Genomic DNA, 20,757 nt, shown 5'->3' with positions numbered 1-20,757 from the left:
TTAAAAAGAAAAATATTGGACTAACAAAAAAATACCCAGAAATTGGACCAGAAGTCCTTAGGTCATTTCTATTCAAGCCTACCTAAGTTGAAATTCTTGGGAACACAACACAGAGACATTCAAGATATCTGTATTAAAACTGATTAGACCAGAGAAAGTATAACACCAATGGTGTAGTGCTGTGCGAATACAGCTGCACTGCATACAAATCTCAGCTGAAAAGTCCACATGGAACTGGACTGTCTGAGTAGATTTACCAGCAAGGTGCTTCACTCTATGATTCAGGCATGCACTGAGATTTTCAGACTTACATTAACCAGCAAACAGAGACTGGTGATGCTACAACTCACATTTAACAGTCAAGCATTAATTGCTTCACACAGCCTGGGCCAGATTTAGCAAGAATCTGTATGTAAAACAAGGGATGACAAAAACAGGACCAATATAAAACTGAAGACTAGAGAAATTGCAAATTGAAATTGAAGGCAAGCCTGTAGAAGTTACAGAAGACTAAACACCAGTTCAAAAGCTTTGATTGCTAACACGTTGATTTGGGAAAAAAAAATAAATAAAAACACCACCAAACCACTGAAGCAAGAATTTGGGGGAAGTCAGATACCGCTTACAAGGAAATAAAAAGTTGACTTCCCTAATGTTAATTGATTGCTAAAAACTGGAAAGGGCTGGTTTTATTCTGAAGATTTATAGTAGGAAAACATCACTGGCTCTTATATCACCTTTAATTTCTTGAAACGTCATTGAATTACCATGAGGTAGAGCCAGAAAAATAGAATGAAGACTTAGTCCTATCAGTTGTGATGGAAAAACTGCCAAATTGCACAGGTGGGAGATTAAAATCAGTCTCAAAATATTTAGCATTTATTATGATCTCTTGTCATCTATATACATTACAGGAACTTCTTAAATGAAAAATGACCTCATTATAATTATCCTGACTGACAGAATTTTAATAAACTTTCAAGAGAGTTGTTTCTGGTTATATGTGATTTGGAATATCAGTACTGAACCCTGAGGAAATTTATTCTCTTTAAAAATTGTCTTCACATCAGTAGACTGAAACCCTTGGCAGCAAACACATATCATCATGATATGCAAACTGGATTTACCCTACACAGGACCACAATCTAGAAAAGGAGAAGACCATGTAGGTACAAACATACATCTAAATGTAGTAAGCATTATAAAGTGCTTTTTAAAAGCACTTTTTGTTTTGACTAGCAGATGAGAAGAGAGAATGAGTAAAATAAGACAGAAGGTGAGAAAAGATCTTTTACTGAAAAAAAAAAATGTTTGGCATTGAAGGCTAGGAGATGTTACTGCACGGTAACAAAAAACTTGGTTTCTTGCAGTAGTCCAAGCAGAATTTACTTGTCAATGGAGAAAGCATCAGTATCTTTTATTAATCCATATAGCCCTTTTGTTTCTTTAGTATTTTCCCTATGCTTGTACTCAATGTTAGGTCTCTTTTTCAACTACTATGCATGTTATGTGACAGACTATTCCTTAGAAGAAATTTGAACACAACTTGAGAAAAGTAGGTATTGCCCACTCACCAATCACAAGCTTTCCAAGTGTTCCATACCATATCACTGTTTCATACCATACCTTCACCTATCCATGAAGGACCTAAAATACTCATAATGTCATGCATTCTTCAGCAAGAGATTGTTCTGAAATGTCTTGATGAACCTGATCTCCTTCTATGACAAAGTGACGCGCTTGGTGGATGAGGGTAAGGCTGTGGATGTGGTCTACCTTTTCTTCAGTAAGGCTTTTGACACCATTTCCCACAACATTCTCCTCAAGAAACTGGCTGCTCGTGGCTTGGACTGGCGTACGCTTTGTTGGGTTAAAAACTGGTTGGATGGCCAGGCCCAAAGAGTAGTGGTGAATGGAGCCAAATCCAGTTGGAGGCCGGTTACTAGTGGAGTCCCCCAGGGCTCAGTGCTGGGGCCGGTCCTCTTTAATATCTTTATCGATGACCTGGATGAGGGGATCGAGTGCACCCTCAGTAAGTTTGCAGATGACACCAAGTTAGGTGCGTGTGTCGATCTGCTCGAGGGAAGGAAGGCTCTGCAGGAGGATCTGGATAGGCTGGACCGATGGGCTGAGGTCAACTGTATGAAGTTCAACAAGGCCAAGTGACGGGTCCTGCATCTGGGGCGTAACAACCCCAAGCAGCGCTACAGGCTGGGAGATGAGTGGTTGGAAAGCTGCCTGGCAGAGAAGGACTTGAGAGTACTGGTTGATAGGCAGCTGAATATGAGCCAGCAGTGTGCTCAGGTGGCCAAGGCCAACAGCATCCTGGCTTGCATAAGAAGCAGCGTGGCCAGCAGGACTAGGGAAGTGATTGTGCCCCTGTACTCGGCTCTGGTGAGGCCGCACCTCGAGTACTGTGTTCAGTTTTGGGCCCCTCGCTACAAGAAGGACATGGAAGTACTTGAGAGAGTCCAGAGAAGGGCAACGAAGCTGGTGAGGGGTCTGGAGAACAAGTCTTACGAGGAGCGGCTGAGGGAGCTGGGGTTGTTTAGCCTCGAGAAGAGGAGGCTCAGGGGCGACCTCATCGCCCTCTACAGGTACCTTAAAGGAGGCTGTAGAGAGGTGGGGGTTGGTCTATTCTCCTACGTGCCTGGTGACAGGACGAGGGGGAATGGGCTAAAGTTGTGCCAGGGGAGGTTTAGGTTGGATGTTAGGAAGAACTCCATTACTGAAAGGGTTGTTAGGCACTGGAATGGACTGCCCAGGGAGGTGGTTGAGTCACCATCCCTGGAGGTCTTTAAAAGACGTTTAGATGTAGCCCTTAGTGATATGGTTTAGTGTAGGACTTGTTAGTGTTAGGGCAGAGGTTGGACTCGGTGATCTTAGAGGTCTCTTCCAACCTAGACGATTCTGTGATTCTGTCTAAACTGGCTGGCAATTAATGTGAGCATTCTGTTGCTAACTAAAATGTATCACTTATGGGCATACTTAATTCATTAGGGAAAATGCACAGACAATAAAGGAAAAAAATACACAGTTAAATCCAAATCACCTGGCCACAGACATGTCTTGGCAGAACTCCCAGCAAAGTCAATGGAGCTTTGTACAAGATGATGGGACTGCAGCGTCAGGCTCAGAGCACTTTATACAGTCAGCTCACCAGCAGGTCCTGTGGGCCTTAGCATTTGGGTTTTTGTGTCTTCCCCAATTTAAATATTAAATAGCTCCAACATCAGAATAAGTAGCATGAGTAGAATGAGGACCTTTCCTATGTGATGCCTTGACAAAAGTCAGTCCTGTTAGGTCTAAATTACTGGGTAGGATTTTCACAGACTTAATATTGTGCTATCTTCCCCAAACGTAAAGCTAAGATATATTAATCCGTTTATCATGGAGATGATGGCACATAGTACTCTTTTTCTTAAAAATAAATAAATAAATAAATAAAATAAAAATTACAGCTTGACTTTTCACAATTTTCCCCCCTAGCAAAAATGCCTTAGGCCCTCCTAGTCTACCATTTTGGCTGTAAAGATAACTTACCTTGCCAATGACATATGGCTTGATATCTTTCTTTTGAAGTTGGACACAAACTACAGAAAAACTTCTCACTTGAAAGCAAAGAATCTCCATAGAATTCTTTGTGCACTTTATTCATTTATTTATTTTCAGTAAATGGTACAAAACTCTTAAAGTAGAATTTTAAAGGATAAAAAAAGGACAGAACTCTGCAATGTTTTATTACATTAACCATATGACAAGACCAATAGGTATGGAATGGACAAAAAGCGGAACAAACAAATGCCCTACATGAAGTGACAATGCTTATAGGAACAATTTTGCTATGTAATTAAGCTTCACTGAACAGAATGTTGTTACACAGTAAGCAGACAAAAAGGTGTTTAAAGAATAAGATTCTATTTTAAACCACATTTATGAGATAAAATTAATCTCATTTTTGATTTCATCCACAACCTACATATACATACAATGTCTGTCAAGAGCAACTGAAATGACCAATGAAGTTGTGTTCTGTTAATCTGACTACTAATAATAAGTCTAAGAGAAGTCTTTTCAGTAACCCCAATTTCATTAACCCTTCTTTTAATGAAGATATTCAAAAATTAAAATTAATGGACTGCTTACACAAACTTTGATATGAAACTTTGACAGCAGAGGTAACTGAGGACCAAGACCCAAAGAAAGTTCTCCCTGAGTTCTTTGCCAGGTGATTTGGGGCCTGAGCAAGCAAAGTAAGAGAAGGAGACAGAGTAACAAAGAACCAACTACTTTCATATTCTGCAAGAAAAACAAAGGAAGCCAGGAAAACTTAAAACACAGCTGCAGAACTCAATGTAACGTACATGCAGATGTGCAGACATCATACACATGCACATATATATTTTATAGTACATATACAATATAAACACAATACACTAAACTGATGGATATTATTTATACACTTTCAAAAGGACATTATCACACACTGCAACCTAAGGCATTTGTGTTCTTATCTGGATTACAGGGCTTTCATGAAAGCATACTCACTCATGGCATGACAAATGGTAGCTTAAAACGGGTAAGGTAAACTCCAACACTGACCATAATCACAAGGTCCAGCTTGTAAACTACAATATCATGATACCAACTAGTTCAAAGTGAGTAAATACCAAGCTAGGAGTAGGTGTAAACCTTGCTCATGAACTTCTGTCATTAATCCTTCACATGTAACCCAGCAAACAGCAAAGGTCCTGCAGAGGGGCACTCCCATGACCCCAGAAGCTTACACTGTGTTTCCTGCTGCCCTCCTGACAAATGTATCTTCTGAGAATTTCAAGTCTTAGAGAGGGCATTCTCAGTCTGCTCTCTAAGGAAAAATACTTCCATTGCTACATAAAAACTAACAAGCTTGCCATGCATATATGCTAGGTATTTATGAACGTAACCATTCAAATAGATGAGAGTGGAAGAGAAAACAAAGACATGAATAATAATTAGTGATGAATGCATAAAATTTTGCATGCTTATAAGTTGCTCTGTTCTAAATTAAGCTTCAGTTTTGTTTTGCCTTAATTTGACTCCCAGATTCCAGGATTTACACTTACAATAAAAAAAAAAAAAAAAAAAGAGAGAGGGAAAGAGAGACAGAGGGAAAGAGAAATGTTGAGGTGAACATACAAATAAAGCCTTCCAGGTTTTATTTGCCTTCCACTGGCAGAGAAAGGGAAGTGCTTAGGATGATCCGGTAAGCAGCTGAATAATTGAAGCAACCTGAATGATGCCAAAATTGAACATCAGACTGAATGACACATGATTAGAGAATAGTGCTGTGCAGATAGGAAAATAAAGTTAGTTTCCAAATATTACAGATGCTTAGTATTTTCAACTGAAGTTTAAAGTTTTCAACATAACATATTTCCTAGTAGAAAATGCCAACTCACCAGAACTTATTTCTTAGAAATCAGTAGTTGTTTTTATCAAATTCCCCATATGAGTTTTGAAAGAAAGACTTTAAGCTTTCAGAACAATTTTGCCTGAAAGGAAATATTGCTATTAATCATATGCAAGTGACTACTTAATTAAGCCATATGGGGTTACCAGATCCATTCTAGGAACAGAGGTATGGGAATCTGTGGTTCATGAAAGATTTTGAGGCATAAATTTTGCATTCAAAAGCAGGATGTTAAAAAAGTTGAAACTTAAGAAATTCCTGTCTGATTATCAAAATGCAAACAGATTTCATTTTTAAAGTTTGCTTTGCTTTTAACTAAAGAAACAGCTGTATTGGAAAAGTTTGTCTGTGATCTTGTAACACCTATCCTCAAAAATGGGTGTATATATACACACAAACTGACTGTTACTTCTACAAAACAGAAAGATATGGATCAATACCAGACTCTATTGGATTGATTTATGAAAATGTTTTCATCATCTTTGTCCTCTCTCCACCATGGCCACACTCTAAGGAATCTCATGTTTAAGAACCTTTACGGCAAAAGTACAACCCTCAACTTTGAAAATAAAACTCATGAAGTTTACAGTGTATTTCTAGGAACAAAAGAGTCTTTCTACACTTCTTGCAAAAGTTTCCGGTGAATAAAGACAAGTTGGAACTTGGTCTATATTCCTGAGGTGACCTTTCCAGCACTTTCACATAGAACTTTTTTGTTTACTTGAAATTCTATTCTGGAGGTCACAAAAGCCATTTTAGAGGTGATGAAAGCTGGATTAAATTAGGGGACATCTAAAGGTGACACCCTGTGTTCCACCACTATAAGGGTCAGACCCACTTCTTCCCATAGTCAGCGATACATTCCCAATCCCCTAGTTCTGCCAGCTCTAGCAGATGTGCAAAGCATTGAGCCAGATCAAAGACTTGATCCAGCTGAAAAAAAAAAAAAGTCATCTGCTTTCAGATAGTTCATTTACCTGATTCAGCTGGCCTTATATACCCATAAACAGTAGTATCATCACAAAGCAAAACATGCCAACTAGCACCCAGGGGATAGAGAAAAGGCAGAACTACCCCATCTACTGCTAAAATATATGTAAGATTAGATTGACCCCTATGCCCAAAATAATCATGAACAGATTTTAAATCAGTCATAGCAGAATCATCAGGTTTAAATATCTTGGCAGATTCCTTTGCTGTGCTTTTTCTCTCCTCACATGCTTTCCATCCCAAGATCAATTATCAGTTTAAAATCCTATATTTATACTTCTCCTCCTTTGAGTGATATACTATAATTTACTCCATTTTAAAGCTGACTAACCATGGATAACACTCTTAACTTTATCATATATTAAAACAGACATTTCTGCCTTGAAGAAAGCTATAACTTATCAAACAAAAAGCTGTAAGTTTACTATGTAGACTTACATTACCAATTCGTGACCTCTTGTGACCATCACTTACTTTGCCTCTCAGAATGCTTCATATGAACAAATTATTAAATGTCTGGTGTGGATCCAAGAGCCACACATCAATGTACATTTACAGACATTTTACTAAGTAAAAAATGGGGAAAAACAGCTTAACATTTAATAATCAAATGAATCTCAGCCCTTCTTGAATAAGAAAATGGAAGCTCAGTTTTAGTGGCTTCCCCTCTGCCTGACGCTTTGAGTTTGTTGTCCCTGAGGATGACTCTAATCACCCTGGTTTGTTGTGTTTTTAGTGAAGAATGGTGAAACAAAAGTAGCTTTAAGGAGGAAGGCTCCCAATCTGCTTGAGAAAAAGGAGGAAAAACATGTTTTCTTTTTAAGTCAACTCCACTAAACACAACTGTCCCCATCTTCTTGCTCTTCAGCGGGCCACAAAGCCAAGCATAAACTGGGGCTACTGGTTTTCCCCATGTCCCATTTTTATGTGTCACCTTTCACCCTGAATACAGAGAGGGTGTCAGTGACCTATAAACCCAAAATTCTGCTGTGGCATGACTTAGATGGGAACAGTCATTGGGACCTGATGGTAGGTATGCAAAACCACTCTTCCTGTAGCCCCAGGAATCTCCCACTTTATTTACCACCTCTGCAGCCTGTCTACGTCTGTCCCAGCAGTCTGTTCTTGCTCCCCATAAGCAGCACTGAAGCCCTTGTGCAGGGTATCTGCCTTACACTAAAATTAGCCCCTGGCAGCTCTCACCTTATCTACTGCGGGGAAGCTCTTCTGTGAATCATGCTGAATGTACGAGACATATCTGAACAATAGGTCCAATATTTCACAAGCACAAGCTAAAGGATTAAGACACATTCTTGAACATTTGGAGAAGGCAAGCTGTTTTGCTTCACGCTATGTAATGTTGTTATCATGCTACCGCCTTTATCATCACTTGAATTACAGTAATGGCACTTACAAGCCTCCAGAGATATCAGATAGGTGTGTAAAAACCTCTTCAAAAGCATGCCCACCCACCAAGTGTTTTCTGTATAAATCAGTAAGGCAATAGGGAGAAAACAGAAACAAAGTTAGTTACACAGTACAGTAAAAAGAGTGGCAGAGGCAAGAGCGGAAACCAAATCTCCTGAGTCCTGGGAAATACTCTACCAATTGGACCATGCTGACTCCCATTGTCACTAAAATAAATATTAATAAATGATAAGGTGTATAACAGACTTACCTTTAGGTAGCATATATGTTATAACTAACGTGGAGCACATCCATATGATACTTTTTATATTTAACAACATCTTGACCTACAAATAAAGAAAAAAGGAGTAAGTGGTTAGTAGTACATTGTGTGACAATTCAGTACTTTAACATTTATCAATGACATTAGAAGCAGTCATCTGCTCAAGAAAGATGTTCAGCAGGACAGTACAATAATCCTTAATATACTGATCTTGTGGCATTTTATTCACTGTTTTAAACCTAATCCCATACAGCGGTAGCAGTACATGAGTACAACACGATGACTTCTCCCTGGTGAGGTGTTGCCAGTTCAGAGCCAACCCCCAGGTAACTTAATGATCGTAACACAGACTGTCTTATCATTTAGCACCAGCAAACAACCTGTTTCACAAGAAAAACTTCTGAAAAGGTTTGCTTGAATCTGCAAATACCCTGAAAAATTAAGAAGCACGCTAACAAAAGCATTACAATTCCCATAAATGTCAACAATTATAATGCTTTTATAAATAGTTTCTCCTTCACATAGTTACACATATGCACTATCTAGCCATCACAGGGAACAGCTTTCAGCTGCAGTTTGTCAAGCACTGCCCTTAGAAAAAAGTTTTTAATCACAAAATCCCAAGTTTCCTGATATTGCTGCCAAAATACACTGCTTGGGTTCTAAACTTGGGCAAGTAACCTGAACTCAAAGACATCACAGCTGAATTGCTTTATGGAACAGCGAAATAGAGATTTAGTAGATACAGACCTGTGTTATCTTTATGAACCTTGTGTTACATATACATATTTTAGCATTTTTTACATTAGCATTTTAATTCCTTAGTCTTTACATGTAAGGTTTTAGCATTAAAGCATTAACGAACACACCCACAAACCTCCGCAAGCTATCCTGAACATGACAGCAAGACAGAGTAACTTCTTCAGAAAGCTACTGGTGATATGTTCAACCTCAGGAACGTTTTCTACACAGATTACAACTGCAGCCCAAACTTCACAGGAGCCTGTGTGAATTGGCATCTACCTTGTAATGGCTGGATGGTTAAGAAAAGATGCAAAACATCTCAAACCAAGCCCTTCCAGTGAGGCAATCTCTAGCATAACAGCATCGTGTTCAAAATTCCCACCCAAAAGGGTTGAAAACCCAAGAGTTTTTCATTCCCTATATGCGGATGGCCAGGGCTGGCCGGTTGCACGGAGAAACATGTGCTGCAGCCTATTCCCAGGGCGTGGAGGAAAGAATACAGCTGCTTTCCATGGAGCAGGCTGCGCCTTGCCAAAGACGCCCCATCTCTGCTTCATCCACTCGAGAGCGCTCACAGCATGATGTGATATCACTGATTTGGCAATGTTAACTTCACAGGATTTTTATGACTGAATCCCAAACAAGAACCAAGACCTCTTTGACTTCATTCAGTTCAAGCCCTATCCTCCATTAAACTTTTTCTGAAGACTTTAACGTCAGCCAAACAGTTTTATCTTCCCCACAATTTGCACAAGCAAAGCTGTACATGAAGAAAACAAAAGTAGCTATTTAATAACTATCTACAGTTATTAGTTTGATAAAAATCTATTCTGTGCCCAGTATACCAATCCCCCATAACACATTATGGAAGGCTCTCATGAGCAAGAAGGTTGCACAAGGTAAAAGCTGCAGATGTCAGAGTCCTTCTAAAGCAGTGGGCCAGTTTTCAGACACAGGCAGCCATTTTTGTGCTTAGATAAAGACTTAAATGATCCTCGTTATTACACATCTCAGAAAATAAGAGGTCACTGTGAGCCTACAGATGTGCACAAACCAGAAGACGCTTCAAGTAACGCTTGTGTCCTGAAGCTTCTGTGAAGCCTCGAGCACCAAAGCCACTGCAGAGCAGCTCCTCGACTAACACAAGCACTCTAAAGACAGAGTGGAGAAGAGAAGACCACAGCATTCTCCACCCTCACAGACGGTGAATGCAAGACCCACCCGCAGAGCAAGACCTCTGGCTTTTGTGAAGGCACAGTGGTTCCAGATCTCCCTTTGAGCTGCTCTGTCCACATGTGTTTCCCATGCGTCACACACTGGCTGTATCAGCAGCTAAACAAAAACCTAGAACAAACTGTTTACAAGTTTAGCTTTTTGTGTTTACCCATATGCTTCGTCTCCCTCCTCCCCCAGAAGGCAACCTTGGATTTTCTAACCAGAAACAAGGGAATCAACAACGGAATCAAACAAATTCACAAAGAAAAAGGAACTAGCAAAGGACTTTCATTTTCCCTTGTGCTGTGGCTGTAGGGTGTAGGAAGGATCTCATCTTCCCATTCTTCTCCACCTCGCACATACACACACAGCACCATAGCCCCAGCCCTGCATGGGTGACTGCATTATAAAGGCAATTTGAGGAATCGTATGGAAAACAACATCTTCAGCTTTCAGCCACGAAAAACACATATACCCCAAAAAAATATGGAAACAGAAAAGACAACTTCAGAGAGAGAACTTCCTGCTGAAGACCAGGTGGTACCAAACCATCAGAGTATTCATGGTTGTGATCTCTACTCTTGGCCTTGTACAGAGGGCTGCTAAAATTACACCTGCTACACTGAGAGCTTGGACAGCTCAAAAAAAAAAAAATTGCACTCATTTGAGCAGAGTTCAATATGAGACACCTGCCAAAAATCCCCACCCAGCACTTGGAAAATCACCTCTCAACCCTTTCTTTTTTTAAATCTCCTCCACCCTGAGGCCCTTAAGCAATGAAAAATGCTGGGGAAAGGGTTCAATTCTCACCCCTCAGATTCACAAACATGACTCCCATGCAATACACCATGCATGAGGGTTTTCACACTCCGGTCCTCCACAGGCTCCCATAAACACTCCTGGGTTACTGAGTGCTGCTCCACTACAGCTGCCAGAATTAAATGTGCAATTACCCCATCGCCCTGTCTAAGCAGCAGATGAAAAAAGCAATACCCAACTCAGCCCCCAAGGCAGTCTCACCTGGAAGAACACAGAGCTCTTCAGACCTCAGCAATCTCCTTCAGGAGCTGCAGGCAAGGCAGGGCATTGCAATCACATGGAGCTGCTCCTGCCTCCACTCCTTGTACCAGGGACTGCAGCTGACTGTTTTCATGGACAAAATCCCTGCTCTAAAATTGATTGTATCTCCCATCCGGCTCTTCTATAAAGGCCTCTGCTGGCTGGCTGCTGTACTGCCCCTAAGTCCACAACAATTAGCCAAACTCTTTCCAATCATACCTTTTTCCATACACTTTTTTTTTTTTTTTTTTGCCTTGGTGTCATTACACCTTGAGGAAGAGAAAGCCATAATGCTATGGACACGGCAAGGAAATCCTGCCAACTAAAGGCTGCACGACTTGAGTAAGTGTTTAATTTCCACCTTCTATTAAAAAAAAAAAAAAAAAAGGTGTCTTACTTCATGTGACCACACTCAGGTTGCCTGCTGGCTAGTGTCCAGCTGTACTGGTCCAGTTTATTAGGAGCTACTGCATACAGACTGATCCACAGTAGTCATTTGCACTACATTTCTAAATTGGATGCAACCCTGAGCACAGTAATTTTTTTTTAAACCAAAAGATGCCAAGTCCTTGATATACTTCACATCTTTAAAAACTAGCAGGGGAGGTTCTCTCTTTGGGGAAAGAACAGAACTCTTATTTTTGCAGGCGCTGCTACCTTCCCTGCAAGAGCAGAGAGGCATAGGAGCAATAAGTTCTGACCTTATTCCAGCCTGCACTTAGTTTGCAGTGTAAGCTTGATCTCACACCAATGCTATTTTAATTTAACCAGATGGGAGAACATCACGTCTCTCTTTCTAATGCTGGGTTAAGAAAGACGGCGAATTGTCCCAGTGTGGGACAGACTGAGATGTACCAACCAAGAAGTCTGCCCAGCTCCTCCAAAGTTGGAAAAATGAGACATTAGCTACTTTCCTAGAGGTGACGCTGTCACAAAAGGCTGCAGCTTCTCAGGTTGTGCTGACATTGATTCAGCACATTTTCCACAGCAGGACTGTGAGAGTGGGATATGTTTGCAAAAAGCAGTCTCTACCCATCTACCCTCCTTACCTGCACAGTGAAGGTAAGGCTCATACAAAGAAAGAAAGAAAAAAAGAAAAAAAAAGAAAAAAAAAAGAAAAAAAACACACCTATGAGAACCTGGCACTACAGACTTGAGGTTGCTGCTCCTACTAATGGGTAAAACAGCAAATTACACAACTTTCCAGCGAAGCCCGGGCAGGCTAGAAATGACCTATCCCACATGCAGCATCTCTCCTGCCGCTTGCTGAGCGGTGGTGGACAACTTCACGGCTGCCGTCCTTCCTCAGAGACACATGCTCTGTGCCTTATTCTGCATCTGCATGCCTCTGATCCTTCAATGATATGCCCATTAATTGCCAACACGTATCAGCTTTAGTGTAAGTGCCATTTAATTGACTTTACCAGTGACACTATGCCTTGGCCACGTGATTAACTAGCAGGCCATGCTGCCACATGGCCGACTTGGCCTCGGTCTGCTTCACCAGTGGCATCTGCCCAGCCCATCACCACTTGCAGAGGACTCCGTGAGGCCTTCATGGAGGACCTGGGGGCACCTCCAGCATCCCCTCCTCGCCACCCTGGGCACGGAGGGGAGCCCCCTGGCCTGCTGCCGGCCGTCCCAGCCGCCAGTGGGACACAGATGGGAGGCTGACCAGAGCACAGTGTGTTCTGGCAGCTGCCCCTGGACGTCCCCACGAGGCCTTCATTTAACCCAGAAGCGGCCCTGTCCCTTCGGGCAGGCTTGTGGAGATGCTCCAGGAACCCGTCCGAGGCGTGTGGGGGCTCCCAGCACCCCACAGCCTTCCCCGTGCCCCCTGGCTCGGGGGGACAAGCCGGGCCGAGGCCACCAGCCCCTGGCTCCAGCCCTCCTCCCCGGCGGCTTCGGGCCTGTTCTGTGGGAGCCGCCCCTAGCACGGCACCGAGACGGGGACCCCCGCCCCGGGCAGCTCCTCCCTGCCACCATTTCATGGCCGGGGTCCCCCGTCCCCCGCCAGGGGGCGCCCGGGGCCGCCGCCGCGCCCCGACCCGTCCCGTTCCTCGACAGAGCCCGGGGGGGCTCTGCGGCGGCTCCCCCCGGCCGGACCCGCCGCCCCCAGGCCCCATTCCGCTCTCCATCCCCTCCTCTGGGTGGGAAGAGGGGATGGGGGGAGATTTTGGGGTGCAGACGGTGAACCCCCCCCTCCCCCGTGAGGCCCCCGGGACCGCCCCGCCGCCAGAGCGCTGCGCGGCTCGCAGCCCGCCAAGTCTTACTCATCCCCTTTTGGAAGGAAACTTCCTTCTTTCTCCCCCTCCGCCACCTCCCTTAAGAAAAAAAAAAAAAAAAGGAAAACCACCCAACATTCACGCTCTGGTTGTCCTGTGATGGGTTTCTGCAACACTTTCCGACACTCATTGGTTAGAGGAGAAGAAAAAAAAAAAGGAAAAGGAAAAAGAAAAGGTAAAAGAAAAATAAGGGGAGGGGAGGGAAGAAAAGAGAAGGGAAAAATAAAAGGAAAAAAAAAAGAAGGAGGAAAAAAGGAAAAGGGAGAAAAAAGAAAATAATGAAAAAGGAAAAAAAATAAAATGGAAAAGAAAAAAGAAAGAAAAGGAAAAAAAAAAGAAAAAAGAAAATGGGGAAAAAAGGAAAAAATGTAAAAGAAAAAAAAAGGAAGGAAAAACTGAAGGAAAAAAGGGGGGAAAGGGAGGAAAAGAAAAAAAGAGGAAAAGAAGAAGGAAAAAATGGGGAAAGAGGGGGAGAGGGGAAAAGGAAGGAAAAAGGGGGAAAAGAAGGAGAGGAAAAAAGAGGGAAAAAAAATCCTTCGGGGCTTAATCCCGGTGCCCGGCGGGAGAGGGGGCGGCCGGGAGGACGTGACAAGTGGGACAATGAGGGCTGGCCCTCGGCCGCTCCCCGCCGCCCCTTTGTGTGGGGAAGGCACCTCTGGGCTGCATGGAGGGGTCTGCCCGCGGGGCCCCCTCCCTGTTGGGGGTACCCGAGCCTCTGGCAGAGCCGCCCCCCGGCACACACACACACACACACACGCACACACCCCCGCTTTTTCCCGCCGTCGAAACTCCCTTAATTCCTTCCACGATGCTCTCTCACTTTCTTTGTAAAACAAAGGAAAACCTAAGGAGAGTGGCGGGGGAAGGCTGTGCCCCGTGCCCCCGAGAAGCTGGCCGTGGGGGTTAGAGGGGGCGTTTTGCTCCGCTGACCTTGTGATCCTCCTCCTCCTCCTCCTCACCCACCCACCCCCCTTCCAGCGGTGGAAAAGTGGCTCGGACGATGCTTGCTCGCCGTCCTCCTCCGGGAGATGCTGCCTGAGCACCTCCGTCCCGCTCTGCCCCGACAGCAGCTTTCCAGGAACATCGGGGAAAGGAAGGAAAAAAAAAATAAAGAAATTAAAAAAAAATAAAAGAGAAAAGAAGGAAAAAAAAAAAAAAGGAAAAAGAAGGGGAGGGTGGGGGGAGCACACAAGGGCGGAGGAGGCTGAGCACACGCTTTTCCCAGCACAAGAAGAGACCTGGTGGCAGGAAGGGTTCCCTCCTAGCACTGCCGTGGCTCCCGCTACACGAGCGCTTTGTGTATTTAGGGTCCGTACAAAACAGCTTCCTCCCTTCTCCCTCCGGACCCCGCCGCAAACCAAGGTGCAGTTCTACCTTCCCGGCCATTCAAACCAACCAGCACCACAAACTTCTGCCAGGGCTCCCACCCCAAAATCTTTTTTTCTTAGTTTTCTTTGTTCTCTCCTGCGCACGGAGGGTTTTTTTTTGCGGGTCCCCGAGCATCCCTTCTCCTCTCCCCCGGCGCGTCGCTGAACTTACCCCAGGTTGTTTAAATTCGCCAATCACTGCTATTCTCTCCCGCTCAAGGTTTGCGGTTCAACTCTTTGTCCCTCCAGGTACCGCCGGCCAACCGATCGTCTTAAATTTAACAAAGCTAGGTGTTTGCCGGCACCCGCGTGAAAAGGAAGGGGGGAGAGAAAAAGCGCGTTGAAAAGAGTTATAGTTACCTTAAAAGGTAGCGTATTGCAGAGATTGCAAAAAAAAAAATCACGGTGTGGCGGCTCGGCTAGTCCAGAGATCCCAGTGGCCGCATGAACGAGTAAAAAAAATCCTCTTGGTCGTGGTGCTGGAAGGAGGTGGCCGGCTCCGGGGTGCCCCCTGCTCCCCGAGCACCTGCCTCCGAGCTGCGCCGAGTTGCACGGAGCTCGCCTGCAAGTTCAAATGCGAGGCTCAGCCACCCATCATTATTATATCATTGTACCGCCAGCGCTGCAGAGGAGGGGCGCTGGCTCGGCGAGAGGAGGGTTCTCAGGCTCCGCCAGAGCCTCCCTCGCAATCGCAGCACTCCCGCAGCTTCTGGGAGCGGGAGAGACCCCAAAGCCCTCCCGCACGGGGCTCCGCGACCCCCCTTACAAACCCGCACTGCCCTCCGCGGGGAACCCACTGGACAGCCCTTGGGGGTCCCAGACCCCCGGAGCCCCCCGCCCCGGGACTCCCGGACGGGTCCCTGCGCTCGGCGGCTTCGGCCCCGCGGAGAGGGGCAGGCGGGTGCAGGACGCGCATTGTTCCCCAATTAAACAATTAACCGGGAAGAGAATTGGGAGACCTCCTCCGCTCTGGCTCCCGAAGCCGGTTGCAATGGGGAAAGTGGCTGGGACCGAGATCCCTTTTTTCCCCCCTCTTTGCCTCCCCGACCTCAGCGGAGGCTGCAATGAAAGAATATGTTGGCGATTGTTCCAAACTTCCCCCGCCGCTGCCAATTCACAGGCAGCCTCGCATCGGCAGCCTCCCGAGCCAAGCTTCTCCACCCTAGTTTTACGCATCTCCAGCCACTTTTCTTTTCTTTCTTTCTTATTCCACCCCCCCCCCCTTTTTTTTTCTCCTTAAGATTAGACTCTGCATTTGCTGTCCAAACCTCTCCTGGAGATGAAGTCATAAGCAGAGCTCCAAAGCACCCTGTAACAGGGGACTTTTACCAATTAATAAAGGGTCTGGGGTGTTTCTCGGGCAGCTCCTTTCCCACAGTGTACCTATCCCGGTTTGTGGCAGACACCCAAGGCTCCTCTCAGCAGGCACAAAACCCTGGCACAAGCAGTGCCTCTGGCACGCTGGCTCCCAGAGCAGCGCGTGCCACAGCCCCCTCATCCAGGAAGGTGTAAATCCGGAGCCAGAAAAGAAGTGCCTGGAGAAATAGGTGTGTCTGACCACGCCGCTCTGGGCACATGTCTGGCAGACCCGAGATACCATCGCAAGGAAGGCAGAGGAGGGGTTTTCCTCCGGTGCCTCTCGCTCTCATTGTTCCGGCGCCTCCGTCCCTAGAGCCTTGCTGACAGTGGGTTTGAAAAGAGCCCAGAGCCCTCGCTTCCAAACACGGCCCTCAGTGCCAAGCCGGAGGAGAGAGAGGTAGAGGAGATGACAGCCAAACAGGGGGAGACAGAGACCTGGTGGCTTACACTGGCCCAGGTCAGCGTGAGCCTCGCCTCCTCTCCAGAGCTAGACCATAGGGTGAAATCCTCACCTTGCTGTCGCAGAGCGTGCCACAAGCAGGGTGAACCCACAGCTGCTCACTTCCAGAAAGGGCTCCAAGGAGCGTCCGATCCCCTTCTCTACATCCCCACCTCTGCCACCCCACCAGACCCTGGGGTCCCCAGCTGGTGGGGTCAGTCCCAGTGCATTCCCTGTGCCTCCACCCATGCCCCATCCCAGCAGAGCAGGTCTGTGTGGCAATGGGCTGTGGGGCTCCTGAACCCTAAACCTTGTGCAGCAATGCGGCCAGTAGAAACGCGACTCGATGCTTTCAACCGGGTGCTATGATGAGTTGCAGGCATATTTTTGAGGCTTTTTTGATGGAAATTCAGACAAAGGCATTGCGGTTCTGTTCAAACAGCTGGCAGGGGGCTATCAGAGCTAACCCTGCTCCTTACTCTGCCCTGGCCTCCCCTTCCCACCCTCGCTGCCAAAGCTGTGTGAACTTCCTCTGCATGATGTTGGGATGAAAGAAGAAAACTGACATTGAATTTCTCCAGCATTGTCTCAGATGAGCCCCTTCAGCTCTCCCTGCCCCGAGGAGGTTGTGTGAGTCCCACAAATAAGGCTCTGTCCCCTCTCCCCAGGCAACCTCAGTCCCCTCTTGGGCCTCAGGTGAAACCCCTTGAGGAGACGTACATAACCTGGGAATCTCTCCGGATCACCCCTGGATCAACCCAACCCCTCACATCCACCAGCCCCCATGGCTCCTTCCTTTTCCTTCAGCTCCTGGTTGAGGTGGTGACACCCGTGCCACCATCCCAGGCCACAGGAAGGGAGAGCAGAAGGTACCCAAGGGTGTCAGGTGCCTCCCCTTCTCCAGGCCACCCTCCAGAAGCACTGTCCAGGGGAACAAACGGAGACATTGTACATGACCAAGGTCAAACCAAAGGCAGCCTCCAACATCCTCCGCGCTACCCCAGCGCCAAGCAGCCCCGGCTCTGCTCACATGCATCTCATTTTTTATGGCAAGAGATTATTTTTTAATAACAAGAGATTATTTTTTATGCAGAGAGACTTGCTCCACCGTTCTTCTCCCACCCTCCCCAAACGCCGGAACCCTGTTTGTAGCCAGACGAGCAAGCCAGCCGCTCATTCAGGGAGCCGAGAAGAAAGCGGAGGCTGCAGAAACCACCCCCTTCCCCCTGCTCCTCCTCCTCCTCCTCCTCCTCTTCCTCCCCGCCCTCCGCGGGCCCCGCTCGCCCCCTCCCCAGCCCGGCCGCGGAGCTCCCGCCGCCCCTGCGGAGCCTCGAGGCCCCGGGGCGGAGGCTCCGCGCAGGCCGGCGGTGGTTGGGGAAGGGAGGATTGGGGTCTCCCCGCGGATGTGAGAGGCTGTGCCTCTCCCACCCCTCAAAAAACACTCCTCCCGAACCGGGCTGGCTTGTCACCACGGTGGGGAGGGACAGTGCCAGTGGTGGGAGAGGCCCTGGAGGCCGTGGGACAAAGGGAGGTCATGAAGGTGTCCTGGCAGAGAGAGGGGCTGGGGAGGGGGCACAGGGAGACATCCCAGGGGGCGACAGCCTGGGATGGAGGGGATGGCCTCGAAGAAGGAGGCTGAGGAGCAGGGGAGGCCCTCAGAGACCCCAGGAGAGAGGCTGGGGGAGGCCAGGAGCTGGAAGACCAGACCTGGGCCACCCCTTGGTGTTCTCATCCCACCTTGTTGCGTGAGCCCCTTTTTTCCTTGAGAGCTGGCATCTCTGCACTGGACCCAAACCCCCCCAGAAATGCACCCAGAAACCAGAAATCCTTCTCTCCCCTCTCAGCAAGACCACGCAGACTTCCTCCATGAGTTATGTCAGAGGCCTGAAACATTGTCTGATTTACTGTGAATGTCAGATATTTTTTCTCTGTAAATATTTTAGGCAAAGTAGAAACAGTAAACCTTTGCTCAGGCTGCCAAATGTCTCCCGTGACAAATCATTGTTTTCAGATGTTCAGATTTGTGTGAGAAAACCCAACAAAGGGAAAATGTTTAGGCTTTGTCTCAATCCTAAAGCATGTATCGTTAGAGAGAAAAAAAAAATCTTTTTAGCTACATCGCAGTCCAGAAATGATGAAAAATGTTATTTTCATTACACACTTTTTAAGCACAGGTTTTATGTTACTGACTCAACAATGGTTATCATTTCAAATGTGAACCACAGACCCTAAATGGTTCTTTATGAGAAACCATTGTTTTGAAATATCTGAAATTAATTAGACTGTGGCTATGGCCAACATGCAAATATCAAACTGAGCATCTGTGTAGAAAAAAGCTTCCCATCACTTGAAAGAATATTGTGAATCTGAAATACAGTCTATCAAGGAAAAACTCTCTCATCTGGCATAGATTCTCTCGAGCCATCTCCCTTGACAGACACCTTTTCTTTAGCCTTTTCATGTGCTTTTTCCCCATTTTCCCCCCTCCCCAGCAGCTGTGTGTGAAAAGCCCTATGTAAAAGTCAAGGAAATAATTCATGTAGTTTGGATGCCAGCAGCAGTAAGGTCAGTTCAGGCAAATCAAAGATCTTTGCAGAGCTACTCCGTTTGGCCTACCAGCCCTGAAGGTCCAACTTCCCGTGCCCTTCTGCTTGCAAACAAGCCGTGCTGGGCCAGCTGTGCTGGCAATGAGCCCATGGCTCCAATTTTCTTCTTAAACGTACTGAAACATAGGTTGCTTCCTGGCTCTACTGCGATTCCATTATCTAAAACCACCGTGTTTTCAGAAACCACAAAGTCTTTTGAAACAATGGACTTTTGCAAGTTCTCAGATACCGTATGTAAGAAAAGCTTTTTCCAGCCATTCTCTTTCCTGTTTCATGTCAAGCTCATTTCCAGAGCCAAGCTAAAACTCTTCAAAGGAGTCAACCTTAGCAGCAGTGGTAGCTGTAGTAAGAGTACAACCACTTTCCGAAATGGAACACTTGATGTCTTATGTCAATGTTTCTTTTGTGGCAAAACCCTTCTCCACCTATTTATACTCCGTAGCTCTGTAGCAAAGGAGGGAGCACTAAGCTATGAAAAGCTACGAACGGAGTGTTTCGTTTGGTATCAGAACAAACCACAATTGATGGTTAGGTATTATTTCTGCATTACATGTAATGATGCAGACACCACATTATCTACACAAAGACAGTCAGTTTCCAGAGCAGCTGTCCTTTACCCAAAGGAGGTCTGGGACATGGAGGACCTCAGCATCACTTGCCTGAGCAGAGACCCCCCTGCACAACCATATGTTCTTCTCCCACGTTTTGACTCTGCCTTCTGTTCTGCCCTAGTGTTTCTGCCCCAACGTTACAGGCAAGGGGCCAGGCTGGGTTATTTTACTCATGCAGAATGGCTCTGCTTCCATGGCTAGCCTCGCTGAAATCCGTGTTGGACAGCTGGTGGTGTTCGGTGCTCCTCCATACACCCACAGGGCTCAGGCTTTGTCTTCAAGTTAGGCTCAAGGAGCAATCTGCTTTATGCAGCCAGACCGGACTCTCCAAAGAAGAGTTGCTCTCTGATTTTGGGGAGGAGCTGTCAGAGTGAAGAGGTCACCGCCGAGGTCCTTCTCAACAGTGATGCCTATGAGGAGCGGACACGAGGCAATGAGGGAAGACACCGAGCAACTTATCAGCGTGGGGCAACTTGAGCCAAAGTTAAGTGTTGTGCTAATCCCTGCTGTCCTGGGCTTCCTCTGATAAACTCCATCCTGGACATGCATTATTTTTGTTTTGATAACTCAGTGGCTGCATCACAAGCTTGAGTGCAGAAGTAATCCTGAAGTATCAAATGTGGTTTTGTTCGCTTACGGTCACCAAATGAAATGAGCCTTTCATAACTTTTTTTTTTTTTTTTAATATGATATGAAGGTACCATCTCTGTGCAAAGAAAAAACTTGCTGGGTCTGGTCCTGCACCAATAGGGTAAGCTCTTGAAATGGATTAAGAGAGATTTTCTTAACTAATCTCTTTTTCCTGGGCCTTCTCATCCCTTGCTAACACAACAGCAAACATTCACAATGAGATCAATCCTAAACCCGCCAAATCACTAGAAAGATCCTGCTGACTCCACAGGTGTCAATCAGTAGTTTCTTCTCCTTTGCCACACTTGAA

General features: G+C 46.0%; 1 protein-coding gene across 4 annotated transcripts in view; it reads right to left on the bottom strand.

The window, feature by feature from the left end:
- VCAN (versican) overlaps positions 1-15,755 on the bottom strand; it is a 117,337-nt gene extending 101,582 nt beyond the window's left edge. For 2 of the 4 annotated variants that reach the window (XM_080573581.1, XM_080573584.1), the window contains exons 1-3: positions 15,573-15,755; positions 15,163-15,364; positions 8,121-8,196 (exon numbers count right to left, since the gene is read on the bottom strand). In XM_080573581.1, the coding sequence (XP_080429707.1) occupies positions 8,121-8,196; positions 15,163-15,364; positions 15,573-15,718 (424 nt within the window). In that variant the 5' untranslated portion in view covers positions 15,719-15,755. Of the gene's footprint in view, positions 1-8,120; positions 8,197-14,974; positions 15,074-15,162; positions 15,365-15,572 lie in introns of those variants that run through there. The other 2 variants (XM_080573582.1, XM_080573583.1) reach the window with 2 other exon arrangements.
- Positions 15,756-20,757: the final 5,002 nt, after the last annotated feature.

The sequence above is a fragment of the Anser brachyrhynchus genome (assembly GCF_964034855.1).
Source record: "Anser brachyrhynchus genome assembly, chromosome: Z".
Classification (NCBI taxonomy): domain Eukaryota; kingdom Metazoa; phylum Chordata; class Aves; order Anseriformes; family Anatidae; genus Anser; species Anser brachyrhynchus.
Note: the sequence above shows the minus strand (reverse complement) of the source record. Positions and strands in the feature narration are given on the sequence as shown.